Source organism: Schistocerca nitens, chromosome 11 (genome assembly GCF_023898315.1).
Source record: "Schistocerca nitens isolate TAMUIC-IGC-003100 chromosome 11, iqSchNite1.1, whole genome shotgun sequence".
Taxonomy (NCBI): Eukaryota; Metazoa; Arthropoda; class Insecta; order Orthoptera; family Acrididae; genus Schistocerca; species Schistocerca nitens.
The window spans coordinates 57592342-57605123 of NC_064624.1; the positions used below are offsets into that span (position 1 = coordinate 57592342).

The following is a 12782-nucleotide window of genomic DNA, read 5'->3' on the forward strand; positions in this document are numbered from 1 at the left end:
GAATATTAAAATCCTAATGGTAAACTGCCAAAGCATTCACAACAAAGTGTCAGAGTTTGAAGCACTCCTGAAAAGATGTGGAGCTCACATACTGGGTAGAGAAAGCTGGTTGAAAACTGAAACTGGTAGCTGTGAGATTTATGGGAAAATTTAAATGTATATCGAAAGGATAGGCAAGTGGGAAATGGAGTTTGGTGTATTTGTTGCAGTAGACTTGTGCGGATGGATGTGCGTGCGTGCGTGCGCACGCGCGCGCGAGTATATACCTGTCCCTTCCCCCCCCCCCCCCCCCCTAAGGTAAGTCTTTCCGCTCCCGGGACTGGAATGACTCCTTACCCTCTCCCTTAAAACCCACATCCTTTTGTCTTTGCCTCTCCTTCCCTCTTTCCTGATGAAGCAACCGTGGGTTGCAAAAGCTTGAAATTTGTGTTTGTGTTTGTTATTGTCTATCAACATACCAACGCTTTCATTTGGTAAGTTACAGCATCTTTGTTTTTAAATATATTTTTCCCATGTGGAATGTTTGCCTCTATTATATTCAATTAAATAATTTCATCAATAATTGATTGTTTTCATTGTTATAAAACATACTGTGAAACATTACTAAATGCCTTCTCTGAAAACTACCTAGAACAGATAGATACGAACCCCACTAATGCTGGAAATATATTGGAACTAATGGCAAAAATAGACATGACCTCTTCGAGGAAGTCCATACAAAACCCGGTGTCAGTGACCTTGATATGGTGGTGGCAACAATTATTACCAAAGTACAAAGGACAACTAAATAAAGTAGGAAGATATATATGTTCAGTGAACTAGATAAAAAATCAGTAGTGTCATATCTCATTGAGGAACTTGAAACTCTTAGCACAGGGCAAGAGCATGTAAAAGACCTATGGCTTGAGTTTAAAAGAATAGTTGACCATGCACTGGATAGATGTATAGCCAGTAGAACAATTCATAATGGGAGGGAACCTTAATGGCATACAGTTAGGTAAAGAAACTTCTAAGGAAACACATTACTGCATAATAGGTGTCAAACAAAGCATAGGGCTATAAATAGAGAGATGCTGAATGAAATGCCTTTGGCTGTCAAGAGAGAAATGTGCGATTCCTTCAATGACTACCGTAGCAGAAAATTATCAAATGATCTTTCGCAAAATCTGAGGCAATTCTGTGTGCACGTAAAGGCTGTTGGTGGCACCAAAGCTAATGTCCAGTCTACAGCAAATTAGACAGGAACTGAAATTGAAGATAGAAAAGCAAAAGCTAAAATGCTAAACTCGGTTTTCAAATGTTCCTTTACAAAGGAAAACCCAGAAGAATTGCCCCAATGTAATCCTCGTACAACTGAAAAGATGAATGAAAAAAATATTAGTGTCGATGATGTTGAGAAACAGCTGAAATCGTTAAAATTCAACAAAGCTCCAGGACCCGATGGATTCCCTGTCACATTCAATATTGATTTTGCAGTTGAGTTAGCCCCCTTCTAACTATAATCTGTCGTAGATACATCCGACAAAAAATCGTGCCCAGTTCTTGGGAAAAAAATAAGTCACACCTATCTAAACATATTCTGAGCTCAAACATTATGAGGTATCTTGAACACAATGACCTCCTCAATGCCAACCAGCACTTATTCTGAAAACATCGATCAAGTGAAACCCGACTCGCTCTTTTCTCATGTGACATACCAAAACCTTTGAATAAAGGCAGTCGGGTAAATGCAGAAGTTCTTGATTTTCAAAAGGCATTTGACTCAATACCAAACCTGTGCTTATTGTCAAATGAACAATCAAATGGAGTATCAAGTGAAATTTGTGACTATATTGAGGACTTTTTGGGTAGGGAGGACACGGCATGTTATCTTGGATGGAGAGTTGTAGTCAAATGTAAAAGTTAAGTTTGGGTGTGCTCCAGGGAAGTGTGTTGGGACCCTTGCTGTTCATGTTGTAAATTAATAGCGTTGCAGACAATATTAATAGTAAAATCGGGCTTTTTGCAGATGATGCAGTTATCTAACTATTTGAAAGAAGCTTCATAAATATTGTCAGATCTTGATAAAAGTTTGTGGTGCGGAGACTGGCAACTTGCTTTAAACATTCAGAAATTTAAAGTTGTGCACTTCCCAAACAATTATAGTAGTATCCCACGACTATAATATCAACGAGTCATAGTTGGACCTGGGTGTAACACTTTGTAGGGATTTGTACTGGAATGATCACATAGGCTCACTCGTGGATAAAGCAGATGGTAGACTTCAGTTTATTGGTAAAACACTGAGGAAGTGCAGTCATTCTACAATGGAGATTGCTTACAAATAACTCACGCGACCGATTCTAGAATATTGCTGAAATGTGTGTAACCGGTACTAAATAGGACTAATGAGGGATATTGAATGTATATGTAGAGAGGCAGCCCAAATGGTCACAGGTTTGTCCAATCTGTGAGAGAGTGTCACAGAGATATTGAAGGAACTGAAATGGCAGACTCTTTAAGACAGATGTGTTTAATCCATGGGAGAGTGTCACAAAGATACTGAAGGAACTGAACTGGGAGACTCTTGAAGATACACATAAACTATCCTGAGGTAGTTTCAAGAACCAGCTTTAAATGATGACTCAAGCAATATACAACAATCTCCTATGTATTGCTCACATTGGGATCACGAGGACAAGATCAGAATAATTACATTACGCACAGAGACATTCAAATAATCATTCTTCCCACTCTCCATTAGTGAATGCAACAGGAAGAAACTCTAATAAATGGTACAAAACGATATACCCTTTCCTGTTTGTACTGTAATGATTCTAATCTTGTTCTCGTGATCCCTATGTGAATGAGAACTAGAGGCAGCAGATAAAGCCGGTTCTTGAATTTCCATTAGTCCAATTTCTCAGAATAGTTTACGTCTGTCTTCAAAAGTGTGTTTTCAACTTTTTCAGCATCTCTGTGACATCCTCCCATGGGTGAAACAAACGTGTGACCATTTTTGCTGCCTTCTCTGTGTATGTTCAATACACCCTCTTATTCTTATTTGGTGCAGGTCCACACACTTGAGCAATATTCTAGAACTAGTTGCACGAGATATTTGTAAGCAAATGTAGACCGATTGCACTTCTCGAGTCCCCCCTGCGGGTTCGGGGGTAAGGATAGGCCTGCGGTATTCCTGCCTGTCGTAAGAGGCGACTAAAAGGAGTCTCAAATGTTTCGGCCTTATGTGATGGTCCCCTCTCGGGTTTGACCTCCATCTTTCTAAATTATTCCGAAGAGCGAGCCAATTGGGGAAGGGCGCCTTACATGGTGCACTGTATCCGTCGTGCATTGAGACCTTTAGCCGACTTTTTCGTCGTTGCGATGGTGTCCCGCTCGTTTTCCGTCTCTTGGGTGGGGATACGTCACTGGGTGCGATTACCACGCTGCACTCTGCAGCGTTGCTTTTAACTGCGACGACCACCTTGGAAATTTTTGCACCTAAGATCCAGCACGGTAGCCAGTCCATTGTGGTGGGGCCGCCATGTACCCTCTTGGTTGTAGCCCCCTGACAACACAGGGATCGCTCTACTGGTGTCTGTGTCGTTAACTCCCCACGTATGCCAAGGAGTAGATGCCCGTCTCCCTGGGGCATCGGGACTCCCGGCAATGGACATCGTGCCAGGTGGCTATTGCTGCGGCTGGGTGGCGCCCGTGGGGAGGGCCCTCGGTCGGAGTAGGTGGCATCAGGGCGGATGACCCGCAATGAAGCGTGGTACATCATCTCTCGCTGGCGGCCAGCCGTCAGCAGTCTCTAAGCGTTCTCGGGCTCAATTTAATGCTCAAAAGTACAATCCGAAAACGTTCCCCTCTCTGGCCACACCGTGGGAGGAGCGTAAGTCTCAGGATGGAGGTAAGAGTTATTCGCCCCGATTCTTAGTTTGCACGAGAGCTGATGGGGAGTCTTTTCTCTCCACAAAGCCTCAGTTCTTCGTCGAGCATTTAGAGGACAAGTTTGGGGAGGTGGAGGGCTTGTCCAAAATGCGCTCTGGGTCAGTACTGATACAAACGGCATCCTCCGCCCAGTCACGCAGGTTACTTGCTTGTGACAAGTTGGGGGATGTTCACGTTACCATTACACCACATAAGAGTTTAAATATGGTCCAGGGAGTTATTTTCCATAGGGACCTAGTTTTGCAGTCTGATGGCGAGCTGCGCGCCAACTTAGAGCGTAGAGGTGTTCATTTCGTCCGGCGCGTTCATCGGGGTCCGAAGGACAATGGGGTTGCTACCGGTGCCTTCATCTTGGCCTTGGAGGGTGATACATTACCGGAGAAGGTCAAGGTGATGGTCTACCGTTGTGACGTCAAGCCCTATATCCATCCCCCGATGCGGTGCTTTAAGTGCTGGAAGTTCGAACATATGTCTTCCCGCTGCACTTCCAGCCTCACATGTCGAGATTGCGGACGCACATCACATCCCAATACTCCGTGTGCCCCGCCTCCCATCTGTGTCAACTGCGGAGAGCATCATTCCCCTTGCTCGCCTGACTGCAAAGTCTTTCAGAAAGAGCGCAAAATCGTGGAATATAAGACCCTGGACCAGCTGACCTATACTGAGGCCAAAAGGAAATATGACAGACTCCATCCGGTGAGAATGACATCTTCTTACGCAGCTGCTAGAACTGTGCTAGCCCCATCAGTTTTGAGACTTCCAGCCAGCTCGATAAGCAGTAAGACTCCTCCTGCCCCCTTGCCCGTGGGGGGCTCTACCCAACCGGTTGCTCCTGCACCACCTACCTCAGGAGCAACATCCTCCCACCCGTCGGGGACGTCCGTCCCCGCTTCTCAGCCGGAGAAGCGTCTAACTTCTTCGGCTACTCTCGCCCGTAAGGGTTCCCTTGGGACCCTCCCTTCCCAGGGTTCCACCAGCGGGAAGGATGACGGCCGACAGTGGCATAAGTCATCACCAGCGGTCGGGCGTAGGGCTTCACGATCCTCCTCCGTCCCGGAGACTGAATCGGTGAAGCCTTCCCAGCCTGTGAAACCCAAGGTTCAGCGAGAGAAGTCCAAGAGAAAGACCTCTAAGGCCAAAGAACTTGAGGTGGCACCAACCCCACCGCACCCTTCGCGCTCTGCGTCTGAGGATGAGGTCGAGATTCTAGCGTCCGCTGAGGACCTTGATCTCTCCGGTCCCTCAGACGCCATGGATGCCACTCGCACGGGTACTGAATCGGTGGCAGTGAGTGAACAAGGGGCGTAAATTGCCTTCCCAGTCCTTTCACGCCTTTCTCAGCCTTGGACAATATCATCCTCCAGTGGAACTGCGGCAATTTTTTCCACCATCTAGCTGAGCTCCGACAACTTATCAGCCTTCACCCTTCCTTCTGCATTGCTCTTCAGGAAACTTGGTTTCCAGCAATGCGAACCCCCACCCTCTGTGGCTATCGGGGTTATTATAAGAACCGGGCAGCATATGAAAGGGTGTCTGGTGGCGTCTGCCTCTATGTCCTTCACACTCTGCACAGCGAGTCTGTCCCTCTCCAAATACCTTTAGAGGCTGTCGCTGTTCGGGTGTGGACGCCACAGGCTGTTACCGTCTGCAGTCTTTACCTTCCACCGGATGGTGATGTCTCGCAGCATGTCCTGGCTGCGCTGATAGCTCAATTGCCGCCACCTTTCTTGCTATTGGGCGACTTCAACGCCCATAACCCTCTGTGGGGTGGGTCAGTGGCAACAGGTCGAGGCGCCACCGTTGAGCATTTATTGTCGCAGCTCGATCTCTCGATTTTAAATGATGGTGCCTTCACACACTTCAGTGTGGCGCATGGCACATACTCAGCCATTGACCTTTCAATCTGTAGCCCTAGCCCCTTACCGTCTGTCCGATGGAGTGTGCATGACGACCTGTGTGGTAGTGACCACTTTCCGATCTTTCTGTCACTACCACAGCGTCACTCTTCTGGGCGCCCTAGCAGATGGGCTACGAATAAGGCTGACTGGGACTTGTTCTCCTCCACTACCGCTATTGAGCCTCTCTCTAATGATGACATTGATGCGGTGGTTCAATCGGGCACCACCGGCATCGTTACTGCCGCCGAATCTGCCATTCCCCGTTCCTCTGGGTCCCCTCGGCGGCGGACTGTGCCTCGGTGGTCGCCTGAGATCGCTGCAGCGATTAAAGATCGTCGGCGGGCGCTACAGCGTCACAGGCGACATCCCTGCATTGAACACCTGATCACCTTCAAACGGCTGCGTGCGCGGGCCCGCCGCCTTATCCGCCAAAGCAAGCAGGAGTGCTGGGAGCGGTATGTGTCCACCATTGGCCTCCATGTCCCTCCATCACAGGTCTGGGCCAAGATTCGACGCATCTACGGCTATCGGCCATCTGTCAGCATCCCTGCGCTCTCACTGAATGGAGCAGTTTGTACTGACTCCGACGTCATTGCAAACCACTTAGCAGAGCATTTTGCTATGAGTTCCGCTTCTGCGAATTACCCCCAGGCCTTCCGCTCCTTTAAAGAGCGGATGAAACGTCGGAGCCTTTCTTTTCGCACCCACACTTCTGAATCCTGCAATGCTCCATTCAGTGAGTGGGAATTTCACAGTGCCCTTGCCGCTTGCCCTGATACCGCTCCCGGGCCAGATAGCATCCACTGTCAGACGCTGAAACACCTTTCAGTGGACTGCAAGCGACGCCTCCTCGACCTGTACAACCGTCTCTGGGTCGAGGTGAGTTTCCGTCGCAATGGCGGGAGAGCATTGTCATCCCCGTTTTGAAACCGGGCAAGAGCCCTTTGGAGGTGGACAGCTGCCGCCCCCATTAGCCTCACCAACATTCTTTGCAAGCTTCTCGAACGGATGGTGAGCCGGCACTTGCATTGGGTACTGGAGTCTCGGGGGCCTTCTGGCTCCGTCTCAGGGTGGGTTCCGTAAAGGCCGCTCCACCGCCGACAATCTGGTGAGCCTTGAGTCGGCCATCCGTACTGCCTTTGCCCGCCGTCAGCACCTGGTCGCTGTCTTTTTCGACATGAGGAAGGCGTACGATACGACATGGCGTCATCACATCCTTTCTACGCTTCACGGATGCGGCCTTCGGGGCCCTCTGCCGATCTTTATCAGAAATTTTCTGTCGTATCGTACCTTCCGCGTGCGAGTCGCGGCCTCATATAGTTCCTCCCACGTCCAGGAGACCAGTGTGCCACAGGGTTCTGTTTTAAGTGTCTGCCTGTTTTTAATAGCCATTAACGGGCTCGCTGGGGCCGTGGGAAGTTCTGTCTACGCTTCCCTGTATGCTGACGACTTCTGCCTTTACTACAGCTCTACTGGCGTTGCAGCTGTTGAACGTCAGCTACAGGGCGCTATCCGCAAGGCGCAGTCTTAGGCTGTAGCTCACGGGTTCCAGTTTTCGGCAGCCAAGACCTGCGTTATGCATTTCTGCCGGCGACGTACTGTCCACCCGGAGCCGCGGCTTTATCTTGCCGGCGAACTTCTTTCAGTGGTGGAATCACACAGGTTTTTGGGGGTGGTTTTCGATGCCCGGTTGACTTGGCTGCCTCATATCCGGCAGCTCAAACAGGCGTGTTGGCGGCATCTCAATACTCTGCAATGTTTGAGCCACACCCTCTGGGGTGCCGACCGATCTACCCTGTTGCGGCTCTACCAGGCGTTAATCCAGTCCCGTCGGGATTATGGGAGCCTGGCTTACGGCTCAGCATCCCCATCTGCGTTGCGGGTGCTGGACCCAATTCTCCACAGCGGGATACGCCTTGCCACTGTTGCTTTCCGCAGCAGCCCTGTGGACAGCATACTAGTGGAGGCAGGTGTCCCTCCACTGCGGTTAAGACGCCAACAATTACTGGCTGCTTATGCTGCCCATGTTTTTAGCTTGCCCGGGCATCCAAATTACCGTGTCCTGTTCCCGCAGTCAGTCGTCCATCTGCCAGAACGTCGGCCCCGGACGGGTTGTCCGATCGCCGTGCGCGTCAAAGAGCTCCTCTCTGGGCTTGGGTTTTTCCCTGTTCCACCTTCTGTCCGGGCACCTCTGCGCACGCCCCCTTGGTGTGTGCCTCGCCCTTGCCTTCGGCTCGACTTGGCACAGGGCCTGAAGGACTCAGTCCTTCCACAGGCCTTCCGCCACCGCTTTTATTCCATCCTGGCCACGTATCAGGGCTCTGGCATCGTTTACACTGACGGCTCGACGGTTGCTGATCGAGTCGGTTTTGCGCTCATTCTAGGGGACCATTCCGAACAACGTTCCTTAGCGGCTGGCTGCAGCGTTTACACTGCTGAGCTGGTCGCCATCTTTCGTGCGCTAGAGTATATCCACTCCTGCTCAGGTGAGTCCTTCGTTATCTGTAGCGATTCCCTGAGCGGTTTACGAGCTCTCTACCAGTGTTTCCCTCGTTCTCGTCTGGTGATGGCTATCCGTGAGTCCCTGCATACTCTTGCGCGTTGCGGCCGCTCTGTGGTCTTCGTGTGGACCCCAGGCCATGTTGGGATACCTGGCAATGAGAATGTTGACCGCCTTGCGAAAGAAGCCACTAGTAAATCGTCTCTGGGGATTGGCCTCCCGGAGACTGATTTGCGGGCAGTCTTATGCCACAAAGTTCTTTCGGTTTGGGACGCTGAATGGCGCAATCTGCCCACGCCCCACAAACTCCGTCCAATCGAGGCGACGACAACTGTGTGGCGGTCGTCCGTGCGGGTCTCCCGCAAGGAGTCTGTTGTCCTCTGCCGGCTGCGCATTGGGCACACTCGACTTACGCACGGCCACTTATTGCGCCGTGAGGATGCACCTCTCTGTTGCTGCGGCTTTGTTTTATCTGTGGTCCATATTTTATTGGAGTGTCCGCTTTTAGCTGTGCCCAGGCAGTCGTTCGCACTGCCTGACACGCTCCCTGCCCTTTTAACAGATGACTCTGCTACGGCTGACTTAGTTTTACGTTTTATTCGGGCAGGGGTTTTTTATCATTTAATCTAAGTGTTTCTGTTTTATCTTATTGTTTTGTGTTGATTCTGGCCTTTGGCCTCCGGTTTTAAACTGATTTTTTAATGTGTTTTAAGTGGTTGGCTTTTCCTTTTTTTATTTCTATGGTCGACCAACCACCGTCACACTGTGTGATTTTAGTTCGTTTTGTCTGGTCTTTGTCTCAGTTTCTCTTGTTCTGTGTCGTCTGTGCTCTATTCTGTTAATCGTTTTTCTTCTCTGTGGGTGTTTTTAGTACTTGGAAAAAGGGACCGATGACCGTAGCAGTCTGGTCCCTTTAATCCCACAAACCAACCAACCACTTCTCGAGTATTCTACCAATAAACCAAAGTCTGCTACCTGCTTTACACACAACTGAGCCTATGTAATCATTCCATTTCATATCCTCGCAAAGTGCTACACCGAGGTATTTATATGAGTTAGCTGACTCCAAGAGTGACTCATTGATATTAGAGTCATAGGATACTATGTTTTTAATTTTGTGAAGTTCACAAATTTACATTTTTGAACATTTAAATCAAGTTGCCAATATCTGCACCATTTTGAATCTTTATCGAGGTATGACCGAATATTTATGCAGCTTCGATCAGACAGTATGCCGTTGTAAGTAACTGCATCATCTGCAAAAAGTCTGAGAAGTCTACCAGAAAGCCCTCGATCCAGTCACAAATTTCACTTGATAGCACTTATGATCATAATTTTGAAAATAAGCGTAGGTATAGTACTGAGTCGAATACTTTTCAGAGATCGAGAAATACTGCATCTACCTGACAGCTTTGATCCAAAGCTTTCACAATGTCATTGAGAAAAGTGTAAGCTAGATTTCACACGATCAATGCCACGATGGTTGGCACGGAGGGCGTAATTTTGTTCAGGGTACCTCATTACGTTTGAGCCCAGATTATGTTATAAGATCTTACAACAAATTCGTGTCAGGGATATTAGACAGCAGTTGTGTGTATCACATTTTCTTCCCTTACTGTAGCAGGTGCGTCCTGTGCCTTTTCTGAGAAATGGGTGTGGGTTTTTTGTTTGAGGATCTGCAATAGATTATAGTTAGAATAGGGGCAAACTCTGCTGCAAATTCAGTATAGAATCGGACAGGGATTCCGTTGGGCCCTGGAGCTTTGTTCAGCTTTAACGATTTCTGCTGATTCTCAACACCACTGACACTAATACTTATTTCATCCCTCTTTTCAGTTGTACAGAGATTAAATTGTGACAATTCTCCTGAGTTTTCCATTGTAGAACAACATTTGAAAACGGAGTTAAGCATTTCAGCTTTTGCTTTGCTACCTTCAGTTTCAGTTCCTGTCTCATTCGCTAGGGGCCGAACACTAACTTTGGTGCCACTAACTACCTTTACATACAACCAGAATTTCTTTGGGTTTTGTAAAAGATCATTTGATGATATTCTGCTATGGCAGTCATTGAAGGCATCACATATTGCTCTCTTGATAGTCAGGATCTCTCTATTTATAGCCTTATGCTTTGTTTATCACTTACTATGTAGTAATTGCTGTTTCCTTAGAAGTTGTTGTTGTTGTTGTTGGTTTTTTGTGACTGTATACCATGGAGGTTCCCTCCCATTATGAACTGTTCTACTGAGTATATATCTATCCAGTGCATGGTCGACTATGCTTATAAACTTGAGCCATAGTTCTTCTACACCCTCTTCCCCTGTGCTGAAAGTTTCAAGTTCCTCATTGAGATATGACACAACTAGATTTTTTACCTAGTTTATTAAATATATAATAGAAAATCTAAGTTGGAATTTAACAATATTGCAAAAAGGAAAGGTGCTACTCACCATATAGCGGAGTTGCTGAGTCACAGATAGGCCTGTCTGCAACTCAGGATCTCTGCTATATGCTGAGTAGCACCTTTCCTTTTCACAATATTGTTACTGAACATATATAACTTCCTACTTGTTTTTGTTGTCCTTTGTACTTTCGTAATAATTGTCGCCACAATCACATCGTGACCACTGATACCAGATTCAATGTGGACATCCTTAGAGATCAGATCTATTTCTTGCTATTAGATCCAATATATTTCCATGTTGAGTGGGATTCCTAACTATCTGTTCTAGGTAGTTTTCAGAGAAGCATTTAGTAATGTTTCACAAGATGTCTTATGGCGCCCACCACTAACAAAATTGTAGTTTTCCCAGTTGACTGTTGGGTTATTGAAGTCCCCACCAAGGATTACAGTACGATTGGCGAGCTTATGTACAACTGACGGAGGTTTTCTCTAAAAACATTCAGTGACTTCAGGAGATGTGTGGTGAGTGATAGAAGGATCCAGTTGTCATTTTATGCCCACTCCTGATACGAAGTCTTGCTCAAACAATCTCGCATGCATCTTCAATTTCTGTCTCGGTGGATTTGAGTTTCTCGTGTACTGTGACAAATACACCACCTCCATTTCCCATTTGCCTGTGCTTTTGATGCACACTAAAATTTTGCCCAAAAATCTCACTGCTATTTATATCGGGTTTCCACCAGCTATCTGTACCTAGTACTACATGAGCTTCACTGCTTTTCACGAATGCTTCAATCTCTGACACTTTGTTGTGAATGCTTTGGCAGTTTACCTTTAGGATTTTAATACTCTCACATGTGGGAGGCATGAAACTAACTTTTCTATGCCCTCTTCATACAAAGATGCCACCAGTGAAGACAGTCATTGCTGAACAAAATTTTTTGTGCCTTTGTCACTGTCAAAGTGCCTCCCTCCAAAATCATGCTTAAAATTCAAAAACAAGTGGTAGTCAGAAGGAGCAGAATTTGAAACAAAAGGCATGGAGTGATGAATCGAGACATCGTATTGCTTCATGGCAATGCACGTCCCCATTCTGCTGGGTTCACTTGAAATCTTATTCACTAATTTAGTCGGGAGCAGTTTTATTCCCAGCTGTACAGCCCCAATCTCGCACCTTCTGACTACCACTTGTTCTCAAACTTGTACTATGTTCCTGAAGGATGCCACTCTGACAGTGATTATTACACAAAGAATGGTATTCAGTTGTGGCAGTCTCCACTGATGGGATGTTTGTATGAAGAGGGCATACAAAAAGTATGATATTTCCACCCCCCCCCCTTCCCCCTCCCCCAAAACTGGACATTCTTTTCAGATGTGCCTCATAGTTTTATGGAAGGGTGGGGGTAAGGAGCTTTGGCAGTAATGCCAGGTATGCAGGATATATACAGTACGGATTTGTGGTGCAAAATGTAGTGTCGAGGTGACGTTCGGTCTCGTTCTGCAGCCGGGACCAGGGCTCGAAGCGGGAGATGAACGAGTCGGAACGGCTGCTGCGGCTGTTCTGCGTCGTGCCCAAGACGATGACCGACCAGGAGCTGCGCGAGCACTTCCAGCAGTTTGGCGACATCGACTACGTGTCGATCGTCAAGGACCGCGAGACCAGGGAGAGCAAGGGCTTCGCCTATGTCAAGTTCCACAAGTGAGTATCGTTCTGGGTAGTCTTCTTACGTGTGTGACCTCATCACAAAGGAGCCTAGTGTCTTGATTACTGCAGCTTTGCTTTTCTTCATTTGTAATACTCAGTTTCGTTATTAACATTGGTTTTTTGTTTTATTGCTGTTCTGTTATTATTTCATTCAAATCGTGTGCACCTTTTTCAAATGATGATGAACTTTTATTGCGTATAGATGATTACGAGGCAGCGCATTGGCGGAACTGTAATTTGTACTCTGGTGATTCGTGTGAAAAGGTTTCAAATGTGATTATGGCGACACGATGGGATTAAGACTTTGAATTCGGAGTGGTAGGTGGAGCTATATGCGTGGGACATT

The 12782-nt window shown here is 47.2% G+C and overlaps 1 protein-coding gene across 3 annotated transcripts in view; it reads left to right on the forward strand.

The window, feature by feature from the left end:
• The window catches only part of LOC126212989 (RNA-binding protein 45), a 116086-nt gene that overhangs the window by 21476 nt on the left and 81828 nt on the right, over window positions 1–12782 (forward strand). For all 3 annotated transcript variants that reach the window (XM_049940531.1, XM_049940530.1, XM_049940532.1), the window contains exon 3: window positions 12236–12430. In XM_049940531.1, coding sequence (XP_049796488.1) covers window positions 12236–12430 — 195 coding nt within the window. The remainder of the gene's footprint in view (window positions 1–12235; window positions 12431–12782) is intronic.